Source organism: Heloderma suspectum, chromosome 1 (assembly GCF_057233095.1).
Source record: "Heloderma suspectum isolate Gila_16-S chromosome 1, 16-S_ref, whole genome shotgun sequence".
NCBI classification, from domain to species: Eukaryota; Metazoa; Chordata; class Lepidosauria; order Squamata; family Helodermatidae; genus Heloderma; species Heloderma suspectum.
In genome coordinates this window covers 321246663-321274613 of record NC_139458.1, presented here as the reverse complement: position 1 = coordinate 321274613, position 27951 = coordinate 321246663, and the positions used below count along the sequence as shown (strand labels likewise).

Sequence of the window (27951 nt, the reverse complement as noted above, 5' to 3'; positions counted from 1 at the left end):
GCCAAGGACATACATTTAACTACCCACGGGGCGGGCCTGCCGCCGAGAGGTACGCAAGTTGCCCATGAATCAATATAGGGGAACTGATCCTAACTTCCCCTCTGCGTTACTATTATGCGCACAGCAGATACCAGGGTTGGGTCAAAAGACTCCTCAGGTGGCCATTTGGGTTCTAATACCGGCCATTCCCGGACAGAAAGAAGGACAAGTCGATCCTTCGTCATCTTAGTTCCATAATCCTGCTTAAAATGTGACCAGTTGCGCAAACAACACTCCAAGGGCGTACGGGACTCTTCCGTGAGCCTGGATTGGGACCCACCCATGACGGTGGGATTTCACTCAACAAATCTCGCGCTTCGCCCTCCTCTGACCCAGCCCATCGCCAAGACAGTGAAATGCAGATCGGGGCTCCTCACTCACTTCCCCCGTAGGCGTCTCACAGAGTCACAAACACACCACCGTCCTGCGTGTATCCCCTAAAGTAAGCTGTTTCACTTACCCCGAGGCCTCCTCTGTCCCGCCCGCAGCCGCGTCCAGCTGCCTATTGATCCACACGTCTCCCTCTCCCTCTGGTGTTGGTCCCCAAGCGCCTCCGCCGCCGCCGCCGTGAGGAGAAGGCAGTGTAAAACAACTGCCTGTGGCCACTTCTCCTCCGCGGCCCCTCGGCTCAGCGCGAAGGGGACGCGCCCCGAAGCAGGATCCGAGTCACGGCACCAAATTGTCAGATAAAAAGTTCTTGCTTTTGGTTTAGAAGAAAAGGATGCCAGGCAGGCAGCAGTGGATCCAACACTATTTTATTGAACGTTCTGCAAAATGGGCGCAGAGCAGTCTGGACCCCGAGACACGTGTGCAAAAGCCTTTTATACCTTATCACCTCTACTGTTCTTGCCAATAACCAATGAAAGTCAGTACATTAGCTTACCAAGCCAATAGCCAATAAACAGTCAATATCAGCTTACCAAGCCGTTAGTCATGAGCGCGTCATTATGGTTCTCCTTTTTGCTCCGCCCACATTTTTCCCGCCACTCGGGCTCCTACGTAACTGAGGCGCCAACGGTTATGGAGTCTCTTTTTCTAACAGTAGGGCCAAAGGCAAAAGTGGGCAAGGCTGAAAAGTGCCCCCCCATTCCTTTGTTACCAATTTATCCTGGGAAGCATGTCTACTCAGAAGTAAGCATGAGCAGCATGACTATGCAGATGTCCTGCAGTGGCGTGTCCTGCTTACAAGGCTCAGAAGGCAGCAGAGCTGAATCATTCAGCAGTGTCCTGGTTCTGACCCCATCCCCTCTGCCCCACAGGGAAAAACTCTTATCTCTGTTCAACAGCTGACTGAAGATAAGCGCTTTCCCCTGCTAAACACCAGAAAAGGATCTTTTTTCAGTACTGAGCAGGAGAAAGCACCTGTATCCGATCAGCTGCTGATGGGAGATAAGAGCTTTTCCCTGCGGGGGTAGAGGGGGTGGAGCCAGAGCCAGGGGAGGAAGCTGCTGGGTCAAATGGAGAACCCCCTTCCGTCCTTATCAGGCCCATGGGACAAGGGTTCCCCATTCTGGGCTTAAAGGCTAAGGGTGATGTCCAGTGCTGTGTGAGCAGACTTCCACTCACACAGTGGAACTCTTTTCTTGCCTCCCCCTGCTCCAAATGGTCCCCCAAACCTTTAGAGCAGATTTGGGGGGCTGCCGGGAGAGGGAGAATTCATTGGATTCATTGGCTGCAGGGAGAAGGAGAATTCATGGATGCCATTCCATTGGGGAAGAGCCTAGTAGATACCACCCTAGGTTTTTTCTTCTCTTGAATGTATATTTCATTGATTTTGATTAATCACAGCCACATCCAAAACATTGCACCTAGATTTTTTTAAAACTATAGTCTAAATGTTAAAATCTCCTCTCCCCTGCCCCCCCAATCTTTAAGTAACAGTTTGTTAAAATGAATGGTGGTAAAGGATGGTGCCGGGCAGTAGGATTGGTGTGTATGTTGGGTCCAGGAGGGTAAGAAAACTGACACGGAAGAGCAGTTTCAGGGAATGGGCTAAGTAAATTGAGAAAGGTAGACTGACATATAGCAGTGTAGGTGATGGAGAATAAAAGGTTTGGAGTGGAAAGGTGCCCTGTGCTGCCCCCATTCACCACACATACATCTGCTGCTTTCCATCTCAGCCAGTAAATCATCACACTGTCCCCCTCCTCCTGTTCTCTTGCATACCTGAAAGAAGGCTTTACTTTTGGGTGTTGGCCAGCCCATATACTGTACATTACTTCACATCAATTCCTAACAGTGAATGTTCTTCTGATATCAGTATTATTTGAGGGTTCTTTCCCTTCTTCTGATATCAGTATCAGAAGAGGGGAAACAACCCTCAAATAACCCATGGTCTGTTTTAGGGTTATTTCAGGGTTGTTTCCCCCTCAAGCCATGCTGCTTGGGTTTCCAGCCATCCAGCACACCGCAGCAGCACACCGCAGCTTAAACAAGCCATGGTGGCTTGTTTAAGCTGTAGTGATTGTGTGAACCGGGTGTCATCATTTCATTGAACCTGATGGTAAACATGGTTAAAAGGGCTAAACTAGCCAAAAAGGATTTTCTGAGTTTAATGTATGCATTTGTCATCTAAGCACAGACCTGCAGCACATAAACATTGTACATGAAGCGTAATCTGGCAACATTACTGGGGGGAAAACATAATTGAGAAAAATAGCTTTTAGAACAAGTTTTAAAAATTAATCCCCCCTTAAAACAGTCGTTGTGTAGAAAGTATTTCTCAGTTTACTGTACTGAGAAATGGACAAACTAATTTATCATGCAATTCAAAAGTGTGCTGCAGTAAACCCTTTCTGGAGTGTAGGTCAACTATCACAGAATTTTAAACTAATGTTGAACAGTGGAGACTTCTTGTAGAGACTTTTACTTTGTCAAATTCTAAAACTTCCTCAGTTTGGCAGACAACCTGGTACGTAGGAGGCAATTTCCCCTTTAAATCTAATTGTTCTTTCCTCTCAATCCACACATTATCACTTTTCAGGCAGTGTGCTACTGTTCTCAGTAACTTGTGTTATCATATGAGATATGGTGCCACAGTACCAAAACAACTTTAACTGCTTTTGGAATAGGCAAATCCTAATTCAAACATGTACCCTATCTACCCTATTTTTGTGTGCTACATGCAAACATGGCTCTTGGGAAACGTGTGTGTGTGTTTTGGGGAGGCTAGAAATTGGGAAGGGGTAGTCTGGCTACAGTAATCCATGCAGTAGTAACTTCCAGGTTGGATTACTGTAATATGTCATACATGGGGCTGCCCTTTAAACCTGTTTGGAAGCTCCAACTAGTACAGAAGTAGCTGCTAAAATTCTGACTGGCTTGCCTAGGTGGAGCCATATTACATCAGTTCTGAAGAAACTACATTGGCTGCTACCGAGCCCAATTCAAGGCGCTTAACTTTTAAAGCCTTCAATGGTTTGGTGCCAAAATATCCGAAGGAGCGTACCCTCCTACCATATCAAGCCGTCCATGCATTAAGATCACCAGAGGAGGCTCTTCTCCATATTCCTTCTTATAACAGAAGTACATTTAACATCTACAAGAGAGAGGCCTGCTTTGTGGTGGTGCCCCAACTTTGGAATGTTCTCTCACGGAATGTATGCCTGGCACCAATGCTGTATTCTTTCCAGCGCAAGATTAAAATCTTTTTATTTACACAGGCATTAAAAAAAAAATTAAATTGGCGGCAGAGGGGAGGGGGAAGCTTACTGTTTTGTTTAGATTTTAGATGTTTTTTTATTGTATTGAGTGTTTAATTTTAATGTACACGGCCCTGAAATCCTCTTTGGAATGAGGGCACACTATATAATTTTTAAAATAAATAAATTGCTAATTATCAAGCTCAAACTATGGTATCAAGCACGCCTGTGTCATCCAGAGATCTCATTGTTAGTTCCAATAGAATTTCATAGTTAAAAAGTGTGAACATCAGTTAACAGGATAGTGTTTTGAGATGTTAGGACTTTCAGAAAGCATTAAAAAGTTGCTCCAGCAGAAATTACTTATGATGTTGCTGTTGATGAAATATGTGGAGAAACTATTTGGGTACTAATAAAACAGTGGGCTCTTGAACCAAGACCAGATACTCAATCTGATGCAATGCTTCATTCAGTCTTTCAGTTTTGGAGAAAGTTTTCAACTCATCAGCTTCAGCCTATGTGTAGGCTTTATCATTTTCTGTTAATAGAGCTATACAAAAACTAAGCACACATCCCTTGAAATATATTTACAGAATAAATATCATCTGTGCATTGCTGTTTACCTGACTACTGTTGAATCCTAGATATAGAAAAAGACCAGTTTAGGAGATTAACATACATAGGAGCTTGTTGCTTCTGATTTTAACCACACACTTTCCCATTAATCTCTGTGTTTACAATATTGCTTATAGCTAACAAGCTCAAAATAACTTTCCACATAACTAGCTTAAAATTGGTTTTACTCCATGTTTAGCTTCGGTAACAGGCAAATTTATTGCACAATATACTTTTGCCCAGGCTTCCTGAATCTTAAGAGAAAAGGGGTGGCTCATTCCTATTTGGATGTAGAGGTATTAATCCTTCCCTGCAAGGTAAACAGGCAACTTCGTTGCCTGGCATAATATGGTTTAGCTAGTGCTGTATTACAAATCCCGATTTACCTACTTACTAAAGTCTGTGTTCAGAACCAGTACTCTGATGGTGATAAAACCTTAAAATATCACTGATGGTATATTTTTCTGGTTATGTAAATGCTTGTTTATTTTCAGCTTTAGCATGTTCCCAAGTCATAAGAGTTAAAGAGGTAATTGTATCTGGCTGTTTATAGCTTTCTACTTTTTGCTTAGTACAAGTGGCTTTTAGCCACTGAAATGTGTTCTCATGCACCACAGATTTTAAGGTCAGTTCATATATTATGTAATTCCTGACTTTCCTAGAAGCCTATTTTCATGTAGGAATAAAGGAAAATGCACAGGTAAATGCATAATTTGCGTACCACAGTGTGATCATACATACAGATTTCAGTTAATTCCTGCATAGAGAGGCTCCTGTGCACGTGACTTCTGTTTTAATCTGGTTTGTTTGTTTGTTTTGTACTTCACCTTGGGGGACCTGTTAGGGTGGAAAGACAGTTTATAAATAGTTTAATAAAGAATAAACAATGTACAAAGTAGATCTATGCTATTTAGTCATTTAACAATTCCTGACAAGCTGTCACTAAACAGCTTGTCTATGTAGGAGGCCTAAAAAAAGAAAAATGAGATGGCTTTGATGAGGGAGAAGCTGGCAGCAGGGGTGGGGGTGGATATGTTACTCACATTACTTTGATATTACTGGCTATCTTGACTTCTGATGTTAAAATTTCTACCTACACAGGGGACGGTTGCCTAAAAATATAAATAATTTTTTAAGATACAGAATAGTCCGTTTTTCAGCAGAATCAAGAAATGTGTGTCGATAGACTGTTTCCAAGAATATTGGGGGGCAGGGGTCTTAAACGAACTTGGGGGGAAAAGCTTTCCTCTTTGAAACGATGTTTTCACTGAGTGAGAAAAAAGTCATTTTGGTAAACAGAGGCTGGGTAAAAGCTAGTGCTCTTCAATGTGCATAAAGGGAATTCTCATCTGTCAGCAGCCGCCACCAGTGATAGAGACTATAAAACTGTATGGTACACCAACAGTATCCCAGAGTCATGAATGCTGTATATTTATAGAATACAGGACTGGAAAAATGTCTGCCGCTTGCCTGACAATACACTTTACATTCTTCACGTTGAACATGTTTAACCTTCATGACTCCCAAGGGAGTTTTTTAAAACAGCACAAGCGCGAAGATTTTTGTTCAGTTTTGTGAGCATTGGCTTGCTCATCTTAATAGCAAGGATTTCAATAATGCTATTCAATAATACTATTAACACTTGTGTCAGCACTTTCTAACAAGCTATACATGTGATCAGCAAAGGAGTTAAACAAATGCTATAGCTGTATTCTAGCAGGCAAGTATAAGCTGGAGACTTCCTCCAATTCGCTATAAAATAGTTGCTTAGCTGACATTGGATTGGATCCAGACTTGGTCATACTTGGAGTAGTCCCATTGACTGGGTTCACACAACATGATAACCCACACTCAGGGGTTGAGTACTGGTTGAATGTGGGATATCGTGTTGTCTGAACCGAGCCACACTAACAAACCGTGGCTTGTTAACCACAAATAATTCAGTTCACAACCCAACAACAAACCATGGGTTCTCATCATGTATTGTTCATGGTTAACAAGCTATTGCATGTTAGTGTGGCTGGGTTCAGATAGCACAATAACCCACATTTCAACACAGTCATTGAAAGCAATGGGTCTTAAGTTAGTTATGTCTAACTGAAGTCCCATTGATTTCAATAAGTCTACTCTAAGTATGGGGCCGCGGTGGCTTAGTGGTTAAGACGCTGAACTGCAGACTGGAAGGTCGGCAGGTCAGCAGTTCGAGACCCGAGTGCTGCGTGACCGAGTGAGCTCCCGTCTTCAGTCCCAGCTTCTGCCAACCTAGCAGTTCGAAAGCAAGAAATTGCAAGTAGATAAATAGGTACCGCCTCGGCGGGAAAGGTAACAGCGTTCCGTGCACCTCGGTGTTCAGTCATGCTGGCCACATGACCACAGAAGCATCTTCGGACAGCGCTGGCTCTTCGGCTTAGAAACGGGGATGAGCACCGCACCCTAGAGTCGGACACGACTGGTTGGGGACACCTTTTACTCTAAGTATGGCTAAGTCTAGATCCAAATCATTGTTTCCCTTATTTAGGTACCTGTGACATAGGATATTTCAGATACTTCTGAGAAAGAGAACATGAAATTGACAGCTCACACTATAGTTTATAGCATAGTAAAGACAAGACAAACTGTTCATATCTTTATGTTAAACAGTTATTAGATGACAGGTGGAAGAACATTATTGGCTGTAATGAGACTGGCAATTTGATATAACTGGCAAATAAGAACTCTTCTTTTACTCCCTTGCTTCTTTAGGGCTCATTAATGCACTATTTCATACATGTGAGTTTAGAAAGTATGTGAAGCTACCAGTAAACTTTTTCCTAATTCTGGGTACTCCTCCACGGTACGAAGTGGATACAGGCTAATGCATTTCACCATTCATGTGTTCAGTGCACACTTCAAGTAATGTCTGAACAGATGGAAAAATGCTAGTGCTTGGGTGGAGTGGTGTGTAGCATGAGATAGAATAGAGAAATGTGCGGAGAGACCAGTAAGCAAAACTACGTGGATGTGCTCAAAAGCACAATGCTACACGTGTGTTATGCGGCTGCTTCTCACATGTACTTGAGTTGCCAGTTTCAGCATTTTGTGTGAAGCATTCATGAGTTTATTTTAATTCAGCCTTGCAAATCATTCTCCAGAGGCCCTCTGGTCTCTTTCCCCAGCTAGAAAGAATGTTATGACATCTCTGAGCCTTAAAGGTAGGAGAATGGTATGTGAGAGCCCAATCAGAGTGCTGTAACACAGGTCCTTAACCAATAAGTTGTGTATACCACTGTGCTCCAGTTTTTCCTGAGCTGGAAAGCTGCGTGGCTAGCTTAGTATTCTCTGCTGATGGGAGAATCAGAAAAGACTCCTGTCAAACTAAGAAAAGGGCATGCCCCCCTCCTTCTCAGCACACCCACACCTGGTGGGGGGGATCTTCACGAGAACGGAATGAAAAGCGTGTTGGAGCTTTACCCAGATTTTCATGGAATTGGCATTGGTCTGTCACATGAAGCAAGATAAGACGAGTGTACCATACCTTTAAAATCTGATTTTCAGTGTTTGAGAGAAACAGTCCTCTGAGTGGGGTGGAGGGAGTAGAGCTGAACTTCATCAAACTGGCAGGGACTGCTCAACCAATGAGACAGGCTTGTTTCCCATGCCTGTCCAGGCTTCCTGCTAATACATTATGAATAGAGAGCAACTAATTTTCCCTGTGTGTGCAGACTTCCCTGAAGAAATCAAAATCCCCAGTTCTCCCGTGCAGCATCTGAAGGCTCCTGAGAATTCCCACCCCACCCCAATTTTGCTGAATCCCAGCAATCTGCTGCGGAGTTATTGCTCCCACCCCATTTTTCTCCATGTGTGCACTTTTCCTTATTGCTTCCAACCTCCGCTTTCTCCCTTTCCCTGCTCGCAATGAGAAGCTCCTGTAAACCCATAACAACAGAGAAATGACTTTACATCACAGAAACTACAGAACATCAAAGAAGCACAGCATCATAATAACGATTTAAGAGCGTTAGCCTTTAACCCTTTCACTGCAGGGAAGTGAGATTTATTTCTTACTTCTGAGTAAACATGCACAGAAGGGGGGGGTATGTTAAAGGTTAAAAGCAGGCTACTTAAGGTGATTGAGTGTCCCCAGTACTGTGGTAATGTGAGGGGTCGCTGCTGTGCTCCTGGGGATTTTCTCAATGGGAAAATACTTCGATTGGGGAAACAAGACAGAATGGGGAATCCCACCCACTTGACCTCGTCACTGCCAGGTCACAGAGGCATGCCCAGGATTTAATGTGGGGGCGGGGGGGACGGGACATGGCACACTGTGGTAAAACTGCCAGGGAGCCACTTTTAGTAAAAACATCGGAGTAGAAGGAGTTTCAGAAAATGCAGCTTTTCAAGATGGAAGTGGCTGATTGGCAGTGGATTGGTAACGACATCATCTGTCGCGAAGGAACTCAAACTGCTCTAACTTTGCACTAGATTTCTCGTGAAGACAGCCCCCTGGGCTAAGAAGGACAGGGCTAAATGCACCCTGTTCATTTGCTTGCTTGCAAGCAGTTTTTAATTGCACCTCATTTATTTACAATGATCTGTCCTTTTCTTTTTGTCTACATGGCAGGAATTTGAGAAAATTGTGAAAATAATACTGATTTCATTTTGGAAACAAAGAGCAGCATCTCTTTCCACTACATACTGTGGGAGGAGGGGAGATATTTCAGTATACCAAAGCTTGTGTTGGCCTTCTGCAGTAGTTAAAATATATTTTAAGATGGTTGGGCTGATCTATTTAAAACCATCATCTTAAAACGTTCATAGGTTTTAGGAGTTTTATTTAAGGTTTTATATTAATAATGAATGACATGTCTTTTAAACATGGTTTTTGCTTTATCCTGGTAAACATGTTTTCTAGAAACTAAACTGGGTGTACTTAAAATAGTTGTACTGTTAAATATGAGTGGTCAGAGGTTATACAAGTGACAGTCAATTGCACTGCAAAGTGTGAAAACGATTCCATGAAGTCCTATTAAAATGCAGAGAGATTTGAGATCCTGGCACAAACTGAGCTATAGAAAACACACATTGAGCATAAATTAATTGTAGTAGTGCTTCTGAAATGCTTGATTTTCCTATAATACCTTAACGTGGATATCAAACAGAGCTAACTTCTCTTTCTGAAATAAAAGGACTGAGGTATCTGGGAAACTGTACATTTAGGAATGCAATGAGATGTCGATTAAAGATGACAGGTTTTAATAGGGAAATGTGTAAACGGACAAGACAATATAATGAACAGAATGCAACCATTTCTAACCCAAAGTCTGCCACAGAAATACACAGGGAATCCTATAATACTATCCTACAGTACACAAGGAAGCTAAATAGAGAAACAGTTCACAGTTCAAAAATCCTTTGATTAAAAACAAATAACCATCTCTTTGGATTCAACAAGTGGAGGATACAGAGTTGTTAGTTTGTGTTCCATTTCGGCTTATGAAACTACACTCTGGTTTTTTTTCCATACACAATCCAGTTGCTTGAGGAGGCTGGCCTTTCTGAGGTTTTGAGAAGCTTGTACCTGTTTGTCTGATCTCTGATTGGGTAAAAACTGTTGCTAGGCTCACTGCTTTGTTTCTGGGCAAAATTAGAAAGTTGAGCATGACCTGTTTGAACTGCTTTCTGCTGCTTTCCTCAGTTCTTTCTGCTTCACTTTCTTCCCTTTGTTCTTTCCAAGAAGGTATAGTAAATTAGAAACTTTCATAACTTTTAAAGGTTTCAGTAGGTGTAATAGATTAGTCCTTATGAGAATGTAGAGCAAAAAAGGTAGTCTTTACACATATATGTCAGGTTTTCAAGAAGTTAAACTGTGTGACTTCAAATCTTAAAGAAAATGACATTTTTCAAAATTTGAGATATAAAAGCAGCAATTTTGGCAACAATTAAGGGATAGTTTCTGGCATCTGGAGAACAGAGTTGCTCAAGAAGACACGAAGATGGTCATTGCTCATACTAAACACTGCATGGGGAATATTTCCACGACTCAAGATACCTGTCTTGTCACTGTTGTTGTTGTTCAGGCGTTCAGTCGTGCCCGACTCTTCGTGACCCCATGGACCGTGGCACGCCAGGCCTTCCTGTCCTGCGCTCTGTACTGCCTACACATAGAACATCTCTGTTTCCACCAGAAGTGCTTGTACAACAGCCCCTCAAGAGGGGGCAGCCTGTCATCATTGTATCCAAGAGGAGGAGGACTGATTTCCATGTCTGGTCTTTCAGTGCAGCCTCAAAATAAGCTGGGGGGCGCACAGAGAGGTCAGAGGGTTGTGTTCCCCCCCCCCTTTTTTTAACCTATACTTGTTTTCCAGAGCTGAAGGAATCACATTCAAAAAGAAATTCTGGGTATAATCAGAGGGCTACTTACCAGTTACTTGTTTTTATAATGCTTACATGCAAAATACAGTGTCTTGTTGGCTTCCTGCCTGCAACCAAAACTCATGGCAACCAAATAGATGCCTCCCCGCACCTATTGCCAATATACATGGTGATTAATCTGTATTAGAAAGGGTAATGTGTGAAGCTGTCCCAGCACACCTTAACTTATTTACATTTGTGTATTGTTCAAACATACTGTAGTTCATGTTTTTTAATTATGGATTATATTTGTGTGTTAAATGTTCATATATATCAACAATAAAGCTTTAGACAGCCTTTAAACAAAAATGCTACATGTCTGAGGCAGTCTTTATGATAGACAAGTGAAATAAATATCTCATTATTGTGTCATAGTCAAGAGCAATAACACATTTTTGTAATTTCAGCAGTTTCCCTCCCTTATGGAGGTACATAATGTAAATACTGTGTACCAACTGTGCACAGATCCCCCACACAGAGTTCATGTGCTCTTCAGAGAGCAAGTGAATACATGCTGAGTAAACTAAAGCTTTGGTTTCTATAACTTTACTTTTCTGTATCTGTTTGGTTTCTTGAAATAATGTTGAACTACTGGTGCTAAGAGAAATGAACTTGATCAACTTCTATAAGGATTGACTAAGCATCTTGCTGCTTAGCATTACTGAGGAAATTTGGAGCCCCTGTATATAGGAATTTGAACATGAAGATTTTGGGAGTTTGAGAAAATATGCTAGGAGGGCCCATTTAATGTACAGCCAAGAAATCATCCATTTTAGCTTTGCTACAACAACAACAAAAGCCACAAAAGTTATTGCCACTTCCCACAAATGTTTACTAGTCCGTTTCTCCAACATACTTAATTGTTTGTGGCATACTGCTATGCTGCTGTGATGGGGTTGTTATCTGTCCTGTGTACTTGTTTGCTCTTGGGGCCTGTAGTGCCCCAATAAAAACTTACCAGCTACGTACCTAAAATATCCAGAGCTCAGGCCCATAGGACAAAAAAATTGCACTAATTTACATATGCAAATTTATGTACATAATTAGAAACAGTTACTATTATTTAAATTTTATAGAACGAAAGCTAATTAACCTCTTGCTTGCTTTCAGGACAGAACTGTGCAGTGTCTCAAATTGTGCTTGCTTAAACTTACCCTCCATGCACCCATGCTTTTCCTTGGTCTTTCAGGTACCTTAAAGATTTACCAATTAATTGCAAACTGAGCATGGCAAACTGGCAAGGGAGAGTGTGAGAATGTATTATAGTTTATAATAAGCCATGGTCTTAGGCTGCAAACTTATACAATTACTGAGGAGTAACCCCCATTAAACTTGGTGGGTTTTACTTCTGAGTAAATCTTCACTCCCCCTTCATGGATCACTGCCTTGTTGTGGCGAAGGGGCTTGCGTAACTCAGTGAAGCCATAAGTTATGCCGTGCAGGGCCACCCAAGACGGACAGGTCATGGCAGAGAGTTCTGACAAAATGTGGTCCACTGGAGAAGGAAATGGCAATCCACTCCAGTATTCTTGCCAAGAAAACCCCATGGAACATATCACAAGGATAAAAGATATGACGCCGGAAGATGAGCCCCTCAGGTCGGAAGGTGTCCAATATACTACTGGGGAAGAGCAGAGGGAATTTCCAAGTAGCGCCAGAAAGAGTGAAGCGGCTGGGCCAAACCCGAAAGGACACTCAGCTGTGGATGTGTCTGGTGGTGAAAAGTAAGTCAGATGCTGTAAAGAACAATATTGTTTAGGAACTTGGAATGTCAGATCAATGAATCAAGCTAAGCTGGAGGTGGTCAAACATGAGATGGCAAGATTGAACATAGACATCTTGGGAATCGGCGAACTAAAATGGACAGGCATGGGCGAATTTAATTCAGGTGACGATTCTATCTACTACTATGGGCAAGAATCCCTTAGAAGAAATGGAGTAGCACTCATAGTCAATAAAAGGGTGGGAAAAGCAATACTGGGCTACAATCTCAAAAATGATAAAATGATCTCAGTACGAATCCAAGGCAAACCATTCAACATCACAGTAATTCAAATCTATGCCCCAGACACTGAGGCCGAAGAAGCTGAGGTCAAGTTCTATGAAGACCTACAACACCTTCTAGAACTCACACCAAAAAAAGATGTCCTTTTCATCATAGGGGATTGGAATGCCAAAGTAGGAAGTCAAGAAATCACCAGGATAACAGGCAAGCATGGCCTTGGTGTACAAAATGAAGCAAGACAAAGGCTAATAGAGTTTTGCCAAGAGAACACGCAGATCATAGCAAACACTCTTTTCCAACAGCACAAGAGGCGACTCTACACATGGACATCACCAGATGGTCAATATCGAAATCAGATTGATTATGTCCTTTGCAGCCAAAGATGGAGAAGCTCTAGACAGTCAGTAGAAACAAGACCTGGAGCTGACTGTGGCTCAGATCATGAGCTTCTTGTTGAAAAATTTCGGCTGAAATTGAAGAACATAGGGAAAACCACTAAACCATTCAGGTATGACCTAAATCATATCCCTTATGAATATACAGTGGAGGTGAGGAATAGATTTCAGGGATTAGACCTGATAGACAGAGTGCCTGAGGAACTATGGACGGAGGTCCGTAACATTGTTCAGGAGGCCACAACTAAATCCATCCCAAAGAAAAAGAAATGCAAGAAAGCCAAGTGGCTGTCTGATGAGGCTTTACAAGTCGCTGAGGAAAGAAGGCAAGCGAAAAGCAAGGGAGAAAAGGGAAGATATATCCAACTGAATGCAGAGTTCCAGAGAATAGCGAGGAGAGACAAGAAGGCCTTCTTAAATGAACAATGCAAAGAAATCGAGGAAAAGAATAGAATGGGAAAGACTAGAGATCTCTTCAAGAAAATCGGGGATCTCAAGTGAACGTTTTGTGCAAAGATGGGCATGATAAAGGACAAAGAAGGCAGGGACCTAACAGAAGCAGATAAGATTAAGAAGAGGTGGCAAGAATACACAGAAGAACTATACAAGAAAGATCTGAATGTCCCTGATAGCCATGATAGTGCAGTCACTGAACTTGAGCCGGACATCCTCGAGAGTGAAGTCAAGTGGGCCTTAGGAAGCATTACTAACAACAAAGCTAGCGGAGATGACAGTATTCCGGCTGAGCTATTTAAAATCCTAAAAGATGATGCTGTTAAAGTGCTGCACTCAATATGCCAAGCTAGACTACAAGCTAGGCTTCAGCAGTATGTGAATTGAGAACTACCGGAAGTACAAGCTGGGTTTCAAAGAGGCAGAGGAACTAGAGATCAAATCGCCAACATTCGCTGGATCATGGAGAAAGCAAGAGGATTCCATAAAAACGTCTATTTCTGCTTCATTGACTACACTAAAGCCTTTGATTGTGTGGATCACAACAAACTCTGGCAAATTCTTAAAGAGATGGGAGTACCAGACCACCTTACCTGTCTCCTAAGAAACCTGTACGAGGGTCAAGAAGCAACAGTAAGAACCAGACATGGAACAACTGATTGGTTCAAAATTGGGAAAGGAGTACAACAAGGCTGCATATTGTCGCCCTGCTTATTTAACTTATATGCAGAGTACATCATGAGAAACGCCGGGTTGGATGCATCACAGGTCGGAATTAAGATTGCTGGGAGAATTATCAACAACCTCAGATACGCAGACGTTACCACCCTAATGGCAGAAAGCGAAGAGGATCTCAAGAGCCTGTTGTTGAGGGTGAAAGAGGAGAGTGCAAAAGCTGGTTTGAAACTCAACATTAAAAAAATGAAGATCATGGCATCTGGCCCCATCACTTCCTGGCATATAGAAGGGGAAGAAATGGAAGCTGTGACAGATTTTATTTTCTTGGGCTCCAAGATCAACGCAGACGGTGACTGTAGCCATGAAATTAAAAGACGCTTGCTCCTTGGGAGGAAAGCTATGGCACACCTTGGCAGCATAGTAAGAAGCAGAGACATCACGTTGCTGACAGAGGTCCGTATAATCAAAGCTATTGTTTTCCCAGTAGTAATGTATGCCTGTGAGAGCTGGACTATAAGGAAGGCTGAGCGCTGAAGAATTGATGCTTTCGAACTGTGGTGCTGGAGAAGACTCTTACAAGTCCCCTGGACTGCAAGGAGGTCAAATCAGTCAATCCTAAAGGAAATCAAGCCTGAGTGCTCATTGGAAGGATAGATACTGAAGCTGAAGCTCAAATATTTTGGCCACCAAATGCGAAGAGAAAACTCCCTGGAAAAGACCCTGATGCTGGGAAAGACTGAAGGCAAAAGGAGAAGGGGACGGCAGAGGATATGATGGCTAGATAGCATCACCAATGCAATGGATATGAACTTGAGCACGCTCCGGGAAAGAGCGGTGGACAGGAAGGCCTGGCGTGCTATGGTCCATGGGGTCACGAAGAGTCGGACATGACTTAACGACTGGACAGCAACAACAAATCTTCACTCAGTCCTCCCAATCCCCACAGCATCAGACAGAGACCTCAGGACTGGAGGACATTGCCATGCTGTTCCTCATCCCCAGACCAGGTGAGGAGGCAGAGGGAGCTGCTGCCAAAGGTAGTTCCTCATTTTATTTCAAATACTTTATTTTAATAGTTTCTGAGATTCTACAACCCATTTTTTTTTTTACAGTTCTTGGGTTCTCACTTATTGAAATCCTACAATCTACACCAAATGTTGTAATACTAAATTTCTAGCAACCTCATCATCATACGACTCTTTAAGTACCAACATGTATTAAAAAAAGGTAAAGGTGTCCCCAACCAGTCGTGTCCGACTCTAGGGTGCGGTGCTCATCCCCGTTTCTAAGCCGAAGAGCCAGCGCTGTCGGAAGACGCTTCCGTGGTCATGTGGCCGGCATGACTGAACACCGAGGTGCACGGAACGCTGTTACCTTTCCCACCGAGGCGGTATCTATTTATCTACTTGCAATTTCTTGCTTTCGAACTGCTAGGTTGGCAGGAGCTGGGACTGAAGATGGGAGCTCACTCCGTCACGCAGCACCAGGGTCTCGAACTGCTGACCTGCCGACCTTCCAGTCTGCAGTTCAGCGTCTTAACCACTAAGCCACCGCAGCCCAACCAGCATGTATAGGATACCTTTATTAGGACCAACGAAAATTCCTAATAAAGGTATTGCCAAACTGTGGATTTGGGGTTTTTATTTCTCATAGACAGCATGGCTACCTTTGTTTTTGGTTGTTTGTTTTTTAAGTTATCAAAGTTATCAATCCCCAGGTTTCTCTCTAGCTCCTGATATGGGAACTGTCTTCAGGATGATAAGGCAGGTTGCAGCTCTGAGCACATTTCCTAAGGAGTAGAACTCCAATCCTACATACACTTACCCGGGAATAAATCCCATTGAACTCAGTGTGACTTACTTCAGAGTAGACATGTTTAGGATTACACAGTAAGTTTGATATAATCCGGAACATGTTTCCCTATCCACAGATTTCTCTGTACCCCCAGTTCTTTCCCTACCCCACATAATTTGCTGTACCATGTCAACTACCTTTCCCACCCCACAAGTCTCTATAGCCACGTTCAGGGCTGGCCCCAAGACATTATGCTGCCTGAGGCAGAGCAGCAAATGTTGCCCTCCCGCCCCCAAGGTGCATAGTAGTACTCAAACCAGTCAAGTTGTTTTGGCCCCTGAGGCAGAAAATCCTACAAGCACCTCTCCCCTTTCCTGACAGTGAAAATACAACAATAATTAATACATTAAATGATGCATAATTTGCTGTTTTTTTCATGATCCCAAATCAGCTGTCTGAGACAACTGTCTCAGGCTTCAAAATGTGTGTGTGTGTAAAGGACCTGTCTCCTAGGGACACCCGTATTTGTAAAAAGGGATTTATGGACAGGGGAGAGGAGGGTATTTGTTTCCAGAAAAATAAACAGGCAGAAAATTTTAAGGGAGACAGCAGAAAGGAAAGCACATGTGACCAAAAAGCCAGCTAGTCCAGGGTGATGAGGCAAGAGGGATAATCATGGCTCCTGGACCTTTATTTCAGCAAGTGCCATTTTTCTCCAGTTTCATGAAAAGCAACATCTTTCAAAATAAGTCTGTACAGTGGATTCCTTTCTCTGAAAACTTGTTATGTCACAGTAAATTTGTGAGTCTTTAAGGTGCCGCAAAGCATTGTGGCTTTTGAACACAAAAGATCAAGAAGTCCCTATCTTCCTCCCACATCTATTTACCTTTCTCTAGCCTAGTGCAAACCCCTGATGCCAAAGGGGATCATGCACCCACCAGAATCTGGCCCCATGGGTCATGCAAAAAAGCAGGCGCATTCCAGAAAAATGATTGCAGAGCCAAGGAGCTCCAGACACACTCAAGCAAGCCAGGGCAAGCTGTACCCTGCTATATTACCTTCCCCCAAATTCAGACATTGCTGCTCATTCAAACCCTTTTTGCAAGCAAACTCATTTCTGTTTTCCCCCAAGGTAAGGGGCCTGGACCAGCTTGGAGGAAGCAACAGATGAGGAATGCCTCTGGCACTCCCTTCGATATATGAGCAGCCAATGCTCCTACTCTTTCTCTTGTCAGAGCCTCACTGTCTACAGTGGCTCAGGGCAGAAGTGCAGTTACCCAGTAGCAATTGGCTGGGCAGGTGTCTGCAGAAGCAGGCACATTTGGAGAAAGCTGGATGACAATGCTGCTGTTAGGCAATTTTGGACTCTGAACATAATGAAAATAATGAACAGATTGTGGAAGAAAAGATAGCAGTCTTCCTTCTAATCTAACAGGCTGGTGCCTTCGTGCTACACTCCCTATTAGTGTGCTAAGGGAGTGAATCCTAAGGTCTCCTAGTAACTCCAAGGCTGCTGAGTTCAACCTTTAGTACAAGCAGATGATTGTACTAAGGCAGATTATGGCAATTGGAGCAGCTCTAAAAATCCAAGAGACAGCTCAGTGGGCTTCTTCTACCACCACCTATGCTACTATCGTTTTCTGGGATGTCACATTGCATAAAGAAACTTGTGGCTGAAACTTGAGCAACTGCTGCTACTGCAGCTGTCAGAAATTGGTACAGGAGCAATAACTGTAATAGGAGGTGAGGGAGATGCTGATCTTCAATAAGTAATTTGGATGCTTCCAGATGAGGCTTTTATCCTGCAGTCACCCTGCCTCAAAAAATGGAAATTTAGGGGAGAGGGGCAGATATAGACCAGGTTTGGACAATCAGGCGGGGGTGGCTTCTTACCCACTGTACAGCACGCAGCTTGCAGTAGGGGATCTGGGGTGGGTGAGAAACCACCCCTGCTATGCCATGTGCCAGGTTTGGACAACCTGCGACGCAGCATGGGTAATTAGGGAAATGCCTGTTGCATGACCAGCATGCACAGGGGTGGGGAAAACAACCCATACTGTATTGTTTCCCCCACTGATCATTAGAATGCAGCCAGAGTCTTCTATTTGTAACCCTCTCAGGTTTTCACACCACTTCTTCCATCTTTTTCTTTACTAAAAAAAATACGGTAAGGAGGAAAAGACGGAAGGTGCACAATGTCTTTTGATTTGTAGTGCTAGGAGCCTTCCTCTGGAAGTGGCCATAGGTAGGCTGGGCTAGCCTAAAGTGAACCGCATGCTCCTTTTGAGTAACAATCTTCATTCAGCAGATCTGGTCCCCCAGACTAGAATGCTCAGAGTGACCTTGAGATGGAAAATGAAATCAGGGAGGCCTCCAAACAAGGAAGTGATGTAATAATGGGCGACTTCAATTACCCCCACATTGACTGGATAAATGCAGGTTCCACCCACAATTGTGCCCTAGAGCAGTTGGTCATGGAACTGACCAGCAGGGAGGTGACCTTGGATTTAATCCTAAATGGTGTCACCCAGGACCTAGTACGAGATGTAAACGTTGTTGAACCAATTGGAAGCAGTGACCACAGTGCTATCAGAATTAATATATATTTAAGTGGAAAATTGCCCAGGAAGTCCAACACTGTTACATTTTACTTCAAAAGTGGAAACTTCTCTAAAATGAAGGGACCGGTGAAAAGGAAGTTAAAAGGGGGAGTCAAGAGGATTAAATCCCTTCAAAATGTGTGGAGATCACTCAAAACCACAGTAATAGAAGCCCAGCTAAAATATATATCACAGGTTAGGAAAGGAACACCAAGTCCAAGTGGTCCCCGGCATGCTTAATGAGCAGGGTTAGGGGAGCTATTAGAGAAAAGAGAGCTTCCTTCAGAAAATGGAAGTCTTGCCCAAGTGAGGAAAACAAAACGCAGCACAAGCTTGCATAAAGGTGATGCAAGCAGACAATAAGAAATGTGAAAAAGCATTTTGATGAGGATATCACTAACAATATCAAGGCCAACAATAAAGAATTATTTAAATATATCAGAAGCAGAAAACCAGCTAGGGAGGCAGTTGGACCATTGGATGACAATGGAGTTTATGGAGTACTGAAGGAGGACAAGGAGACTGCAGAGAAGCTGAATGAGATGCCTGTGCCTGAACTGATATTTTCAGGGAGTCTAAGGAACTGAGTCAAATAGTGGTGACAAAAGAGGAAGTTCTCAGCCTTATTGATAAATTGAAAGCAAATAAATCACCAGGTCCAGATGGTATCCATCCTAGAGTTCTCAACTCAAATATGAAATTACTGATCTTCTAACCAAAATATGCAACATGTCCCTAAGAGCAGCCTCTATACCAGAGGACTGGAAGATGGCCAGTGTAACACCAATTTTCAAAAAGGGATCCAGGGGGATTCGGGAAATTACAGGCTGGTTAGCTTAACATCTGTTCCGGATAAAGTGGTTGAAGGGATTATTAAAGATAAAATTAGTAAGCATATAAAAGGACAAGCCCTGCTGAAAAAGAATCAACACGGCTTCCACAAAGGTAAGTCCTGTCTCACTAACCTTTTAGAGTTCTTTGAGAGTGCCAATAAACATGTAGACAGGTGTGATCTGGTAGACACTGTTTACTTGGATTTCATAGAATCATAGAATAGTAGGGTTGGAAGGGGCCTACAAGGCCATCGAGTCTACTGCCCTGCTCAATGCAGGAATCCAAGTCAGAGCATCCCTGACAGATGGCTGTCCAGCCTCGTCTTGAATGCCTCCAGTGTGGGAGAACCCACTACCTCCCTAGGTAATTGGTTCCATTGTCGTATTGCTCAAACTATCAGGACGTTTTTCCTGATGTTCAGCCGGAATCTGGCTTCCTGTCACTTGAGCCCATTATTCCGTGTCCTGCACTCTGGGATGATCAAGAAGAGATCCTGGCCTTCCTCTCTGTGACAACCTTTCAAGTACTTGAAGATCACTATCATATCTCCCCTCAGTCTTCTCTTCTCAAGGCTAAACATGCCCAGTTCTTTCAGTCTCTCTTCATAGGGCTTTGTTTCCAGTCCCCTGATCATCTTTGTTGCCCTCCTCTGAACCCTTTCCAGTTTGTCTGCACCCTTTTTAAAATGTGGTGCCCAGAACTGGACACAGTACTCCAGATGAGGCCTAACCAGTGCTGAGTAGAGGGGAACTAGTACTTCCCGGGATTTGGAAGCTATGTGTCTATGAATGCAGCCCCAAATAGCATTTGCCTTTTTTGCAGCCACATCACATTGTTGGCTCATATTCAGCTTGTGATCGACAACAATTCCAAGATCCTTCTCGCTTGTAGTGTTGTTGAGCCACATATCCCCCATGTTGTAACTGTGCATTTGGTTTCTTTTTCCTAGGTGCAGAACTTGGCATTGATCCCTATTAAATGTCATTCTGTTGTTTTCTGCCCAGTGCTCCAGTCTATCCAGATCACTTTGAATTTTGTTTCTGTCTTCCAAAGTATTAGCTATCCCGCCCAATTTGGTGTCATCTGCAAATTTGATCAGCATTCCCTGTACCTCCTCCTCTAAGTCATTAATAAAGATGTTGAAGAGCACTGGGCCCAGGACTGAGCCCTGCGGTACCCCACTCGTTACCTCTCCCCAGTTTGAGAAGATCCCATTGATAAGCACTCTTTGAGTTCGATTCTGTAGCCAACTGTGGATCCACCGGATCGTTGTTTCATCTAACCCACTTTGAGCTAGTTTGCTCATCAGGATATCATGGGGCACTTTGTCGAAAGCTTTGCTGAAGTAGAGGTATATTATGTCTACAGCATTCCCACAGTCGACAAGGGAGGTTACCTGATCAAAAAATGAGATCAGATTTGTCTGGCAGGATTTGTTCCTGACAAATCCATGTTGGCTTCGAGTAATCACTGCATTACATCATGAGAAATGCCAGGTTGGATGAATCACAGGTCGGAATTAAGGTTGCTGGAAGAATTATCAACCACCTCAGATACGCAGATGATACCACCCTAATGGCAGAAAGCGAAGAGGATCTAAAGAGCCTCTTGTTGAGGGTGAAAGAGGAGAGTGCAAAAGCTGGTTTGAAACTCAACATTAAAAAAACGAAGATCATGGCATTTTCATAATCAAAGCTATGGTTTTCCCAGTAGTAACGTATGGCTGTGAGAGCTGGACTATAAGGAAGGTTGAGCGCTGAAGAATTGATTAGGGATGTACGAAATGTACTTACCTTTCCGCGGATTATGTTGATGGGGGGGGAGGTGTTCCGTCCCTCCCCCCAGAATCCTCGACGAGGGGGGAGGCGATCCGTTCCTCCCCCCCGGAATCCTCGATGGCTGGCTGTGCTCCGTGGCAGCTCTGCGGAGCAGCTGGCCAGGCCCAGCCAGGCCAGAGCCATCTGCAGCCGGATTTCCGGCCGCGGAGGGCTCTGGGAAAAAAAAAAAACTGTGTACACAAATGGCGGCAGCTACGGCCGCCACTATTTACATTCCTTCTTTTTGGCGGTTTTTTGTTTTTTTTTAACCCAGCCATGATAGGCTACGTAAATCTTTATGTAGCCTATCACGTCGTTTTTTGTCTTTTATTTTTTTACAAGACAAATGGCGGTGGCGGCAGCCAGTTGGAAGACCAGCCGCCACTGCCGCCGGAGCCGCTGCTGCCCGGAAGATCCGCCCCAGGTAAGTCTCGTCCCGGGTGGGATCCGCGGGGGGGGAGGGGGTGGCAGGCCGTTCCGCCACAGATTTCGGGGACCTCACTGAGATCCGTGGCGGAATTCTCTGACATCCCTAGAATTGATGCTTTCGAACTGTGGTGCTGGAGAAGACTCTTACGAGTTCCCTGGGCTGCAAGGAGGTCAAATCAGTCAATCCTAAAGGAAATCAAGCTTGAGTGCTCATTGGAAGGACAGATACTGAAGCTGAAGCTGAAATATTTTGGCCACCTAATGCGAAGAGAAAACTCTCTGGAAAAGACCCTGATGCTGGGAAAGACTGAAGGCAAAAGGAAAAGGGGACGGCAGAGGATGAGATGGCTAGATAGCATCACTGATGCTATGAATATGGACTTGAGCACGCTCCAGGAGAGAGCGGAGGACAGGAAGGCCTGGCGTGCTATGGTCCATGGGGTCACGAAGAGTCGGACACGACTGAATGACTGAACAACAATCACTGCATTGTTTTCAAGGTGCTTACAGATGAATTCTTTACCATCTGCTCCAGAATTTTCCCAGGGACTGATGTCAGACTGACTGGTCTGTAGTTCCCAGGTTCCTCCTTGTTAACCTTTTTGAAGATAGGAACAACATTAGCCCTCTTCCAGTCATCTGGCACTTCACCCGTCCTCCATGATTTCTCAAAGAGAATAGACAGTGGTTCTGAGAGTTCTTCTGCCAGTTCCTTTATTACTCTAGGATGCAGTTCATCTGGCCCTGGAGATTTGAACTCATTCAAAGTCGTTAGGTGTTCCTTGACCATATGCCTATTGATCTCAAGCTTCAATCCTGCCCCTTCAGCCTGTACTTTGCCTTTGCCTTTGACGGGGTGGGGTGGGGTCATAAGCCCTCTTTTGGGAGAAGACTGAGCCAAAGTAAGAATTGAGCACTTCTGCCTTTTCTTTGTCATCTGTTATCATTTTGCCATCCTTATTTAATAGCTTAACCACCATTTCTTTCCTCTGCCTTTTACTATGCACGTATCTGAAGAAAGCTTTTTTGTTGCTTTTAGCATCCCTCACTAACCTCAGCTCGTTCTCAGCTTTAGCCTTCCTGACGCCATCCCTGCAATTCTGTGCTACCTGCCTGTACTCTTCCTTTGTTGCTTGGCCTTCTTTCCACTTCCTATATGTTTTATTTTATTTATTTAGGGGTGTTTTTACCCCACTCTTCAGCTGAAAAAGGCTCCCAGAGTGGCTTACAAAGACGAATATTAAGACAGTGTCCTTTTTTGTTTTCAGGTCATCTCTAAGCTTTTTGTGAAGCCACATTGGCTTCTTCTGTTGTCTTCCACCTTTCCTTCTTGTTGGAATTGTTTGTAATTGTGCCTTGAGAATTTCTTTTTAAAAGCTCCTACCCATCTTGGACTCCTTTTCTCATTAGAGTTGCTTGCCATGGGACCTTACTGATCATTGTTCCGAGTTTATTAAAATCAGCTTTCCTAAAATCCAGGGTACGCGTTTGACTACACTCAGCTTTTGCTTTCCTTAGAACGAAGAACTCAAGTATAACATGGTCACTTTCCCCAGAGTGCCTGTAACTGCTACTTTATCCACTAAGTCATCTCTGTTGGTTAGGATCAAGTCAAGGATAGCTAATCCTCTAGTTCCTTCTTCTACTTTCTGTAGGGGGAAGTTATCTGCCACACAAGTCAGGAATTTCCTGGAGGGGCCATGTTTTGCAGAATTTGTCTCCCAACAAATATCAGAGAAATTGAAGTCCCCCATTACTACTACATCATGCTTCCTTGAAACATTGGCTGTTTGCTTTTCAAAAGTTTCATCCTCGTCTTCTCCTTGATTGGGTGGCCGGTAGTAGACTCCGACCACCAGGTTCCTTTTATTCTTTGCTCCATTAATTTTGATCCAGATGCTCTCGATGGGGCTACCAAGCTCATCCTCCTGTATTTCTGTGCAGAGATATGTATTTTTCACATACAGTGCAACCCCACCTCCCTTTCTGTTCCTTCTGTTCTTTTTGAGCAAGTTATATTCTTCAATTGCTGTATTCCAGTCATGAGAGTCATCCTGCCAAGTCTCAGTTATACCTATCAAGTCATAATTTCCCTCTTGTATTAAGAGTTCAAGTTCATTCTGTTTGTTTCCCATACATTTCCAAAAGGCTTTTGACAAAGTCCCTCACCAAAGACTCCTGAGCAAACTTAGCAGTCATGGAATAAGAGGACAGGTCCTCTTATGGATCAGTAACTGGTTAAAGAACAGAAAACAGGGTAGGAATAAATGTTAAATTCTCCCAATGGAGGGAAGTAAGTAGTGGGGTCCCACAGGGATCTGTATTAGGACCAATGCTTTTCTATCTGTTCATAAATTATCTGGAATTAGGAGTGAGCAGTGAAGTGGCCAAGTTTGCTGATGTCACCCAATTATGTAGGGTGGTTAAAACAAAAAGGGATTGTGAAGAGCTCCAAAAAGATCTCTCCAGACTGGGAGAATGGGCATCTAAATGGCAAATATGGTTCAGTGTAAGCAAGTGTAAAGTGATGCACGTTGGGGCAAAAAAAAACCCAACTTCAAGTATAACCTGATGGGATCTGAGCTAGCGGTGACTGACCAAGAAAGAGATCTTGGGGTTGTGGTGGACAACTTGATGAAAGTGTCAACCTAGTGTGCTGTAAAAAAGGGAAACTCCATGTCAGGCTTAATTAGAAAAGGAATTGATAATAAAACTGCCAATATGATACTGCCCTTATACAAATCTATGGTGTGACCACACTTGGAATACTGTGTACAGTTCTGGTCCCCACACCTAAAAAAAAATACTGTAGAGCTTGAACAAGTGCAGAAAAGGGCAACTAAAATGATCAAGGGGCTGGAACATCTCCCCTATGAGAGATGGTTACAACAGCTGCAGTTATTTAGCTTGGAAAAAAATGAGGGTAAGGGGAGGACTTCAAAATTATGCATGGTGTGGAGAATGTGGATAGGGAGACATTTTTCTCCCTCACTCAAAATACTACAACCCAGGGTTATCTTATGAAGCTGATTGGTGGGAGATTCAGGACAGATACAAGTACTTCTTCACACAGTGCATAGTTAAACTATGGAATTTGCTACCACAGGATGTAGTGGGGGCCATCAATTTGGATGGCTTTAAAAGGGGGTTAGACAAATTCCTGGAGGAAAAGGTTATCAGTGGCTACTAGTCTTGATGGCTATATGCTACCTCCAGAACCAGAGGCAGTGAGCCTGTGTACACCAGTTGCTGGGGGACATTGTGGGGGGGGGAGGGTGCTGTTGTGCTCATGTCCTGCTTGTGGGTTCCTGGTTGACAGCTGGCTGGCCACTTGTGAACTAGATGGACCCTTGGTCTGATCCAGCATGGCTCTTCTTATGCATGGCTCTTCTTATTTTTCCTGAACTGCCTTTGGATGCTGCCAGATGAGGTTTTTATCATGCCATCACCCTGCCTCCTTTGTGGAATTTTACCTAATCCTTGCAGTTTTTTCTTACTGCAGAAAATCTGTTAAGCAGCTGCACAATTGGTAGTGCTAGGAACCCTCTATCTGGAAGCATTGTTACCTTCATCACATGCACGTTTCCACTGCAACCTAGGAATCCCCTAAATTAGCTTAAATTGAACAATTTGAGACATTTTGGGGTAAAATCCAACCTAAGTCCTACTTGAATGGAATGAATGGAACTTAAAATGAATGGAACTTACATCAGTCATTTCAGTGGGTCTATACTAAGTAGGACTTATGTTGGATGTTACCCTTTGTTTCCTAGTTTCAAAGTACAATGCAGGCTGGATTATACTTTAAAAGGCCAGAAAGCATAACTGTGGTATGATACAGTCTATAGGCTATCTTGAGTCCCAAGCAAAAGTCTAAAATAAAGTATTCCCAACAGTACAAAGCAAAGCTTACTTTAAAAAAAATAATAAATCAGTGTAAACAGGCTGCATATTAAATGAAATGAACACAGCCCCTCGTCCCACCCCATGGTCCGATATCTGCGAATGTTGAATTTATTGGATTATACTGCAAATTCGTGTAGCGTTACTTCATGACCGGCCCCTCCGCTCTTGTTGCTGCTGCCCCCCAGTAGCTTTCCTAAGGATGTTTCTTTGCAGAGAGGCAGACTGCAGGAGACAGAGCCTGGCTTCATAACCGATGCCAAGAGCGCTTTCGAAAGATGCCTTGTGAATGCCCTCAGCGCGGTTTAAAAACGGCGGACGTCTTACGATCGGATATTAATTACAAACGCGGCGATGTCTCCTCGCTCGTCCTTATCCCGAAGCTTGCTGCACCTCAACACGGCCGGCACGCGGGAGCTGAGGAGGGAGGGCCTGGAAGCGGGTCCACCGCTCCACCCGTCAGCTCGGCCGCCGCTCGCTCGCTCGCGCTGGGAGGACGGATCGCCGGGCTTCCTCCCGCGAGCGCCCCCTCCTCAGGTCGCCCCCTCTGCCCCGCCCACCGAGTCCCTCTGCCGCCTGGCATTGGTGGGCAGCCCGCGAGGAGAGCGGGCCCTGTGGGCTGGCTGTTCGTGCTGCGCCCGGGCTCCCCGCCCCCCAGCTGCTTCCTTCGCCTCGGCCCGCGCCTGCCGGCGCGCAGCGCGGAGGTGGCCGGGGAGAGAGGAAGTGGTCGCGCGCGCTGAGCTCGAGGGCGGCGGCGGCGGCGGCGGCGGCGGCTCCTCCTCCTCCTCCTTCTCCCCCCTCCCCCTCCCCCTCCCGACTCCGGTTCCCTTCTGAGGGCCATGAAGCTGGCAGGCACAGCCGACCGGAGCCAGGGCTGCGGAGCCGCGCAGGCTTTCCGCTGCAGCCGCTGTGGGAGCCAGAGTCGCAAGGTGAGGGGGCCTGCTGGAGACGGAGGATGCGGACTGCAGTGGGGAGAGCGGCTCTTGTATTCGTTGCGGCCCTCCCGGGATAGGGAGTCTGCTTTGGGGGGCTGTTCTTCAGCGTGTTTTAACCAGTCAGTTTGGAGAGGCGCGCAGACGGTCCTGCTGGCTTCACTGACCAGTCAACAGTGGTGTGAAGGGCGGAGTTGAGGTACTTCGGGCTGTTTACAGGAAGGCTTCGATGATCGTAGCTCGTTAAGGCTGTGTTGCTTGTCATTTCAGTTCCTCAGTCGCTTGCTTTTTAATCAGGGCTACAGAAAAATGTACAAGGAAAGCCATGGGAAGAATGTAAAATTGTGTAAAGCATCATCTTCTGTAGTTTAACAGATCCAGAAAATCAATTCTGCATTGGGTGAAGGGTAGCACTGGCCCAGTAAAAGATATAAGTATCATGGTTATCTCTGAAAGCTGCTCAGTGCACTTCAAAACGGGTGTCAAAGTACTGCAGACCATTTTAATGCTCACTTTTTTCTGTAAGAAATGCTAGCACCAACAGCGTAGAACCAATGGGTGCAAATTACAGGCAAGCAGATTTCAGCTAAACTCCATAATGGTAAGAGCTGTTTGACAATGGAACAGCCTGCCTGATCTTTGCTGGAGTCATTCAAGCAGAGAGATGCCTGGATGGTCATCTGTCAGGGATACTGTAGTTGCATCCTGTGTTTAGCAGGGGATTGGGACTAGATGACTTCCAAGGTTCCTTCCAGCTTGAAAATGCTATGTTTCTATAACTAATCTTAAACTGTTGACAGAAAAACATTCCAAAGTTGCATTGGTTGGTTTTGTGTTTATCTTGTAACCTGAAACATTTAGTATGGTTTGTCCATAGACTGCAATATTCCTTGAAAGCCTCCTGCAGCTGTAAACAATTCACTTTATTTTGAAACTTCTCAAGTGATTTTTGGACAAAGCCAACAGTCTTTGTAGTGTGAATGCTCTGGAAAAGTATGTAAAGCTATGATACTAGCTTTTCAAGCCCCAGACACGGTCTAACACAAATTCCTGCAAGACTATTCATGTAGTCTTTTTAAAACCACATTGCAGAAGTATAAGAGGGCAGTTCAAGTGCCAGCTGTCTATTGTGGATGAAGTTCTGGTATAATTAGGATGATTTGGGGAAAACCTAATGAATACATTGATGGAGAAATTAAATGTTGAATTTTATAGCAAACCAGAAAATCAGCATATGAACAGTATGCAGTACTTGAGCGTTCCCATCCCATCACAATGATCTTAATGCTTTTCTTACATGAAACTAATCTTTATGATTGGGCTGAGAATGTTTGTAAAGGCATTCTGAGAACTAGAGATAAAACACAATATAAATAGTCAATGGCATCTAACATCTACTTCAATTTCAATAAAATTATATTGATAG

At 44.0% G+C, this 27951-nt stretch overlaps 1 protein-coding gene across 6 annotated transcripts in view; it reads left to right on the top strand.

The window, feature by feature from the left end:
• Positions 1-27951, top strand: part of SESN1 (sestrin 1) — an 80069-nt gene that overhangs the window by 29901 nt on the left and 22217 nt on the right. Inside the window, exon 1 of one of the 6 annotated variants that reach the window (XM_084827248.1) lies at positions 25816-26522. The exons of 4 other annotated variants lie outside the window; for them this stretch is intronic. In XM_084827248.1, the coding sequence (XP_084683374.1) occupies positions 26433-26522 (90 nt within the window). In that variant the 5' untranslated portion in view covers positions 25816-26432. Of the gene's footprint in view, positions 1-25815; positions 26523-27951 lie in introns of those variants that run through there. One more of the 6 variants, XM_084827247.1, reaches the window with a different exon arrangement.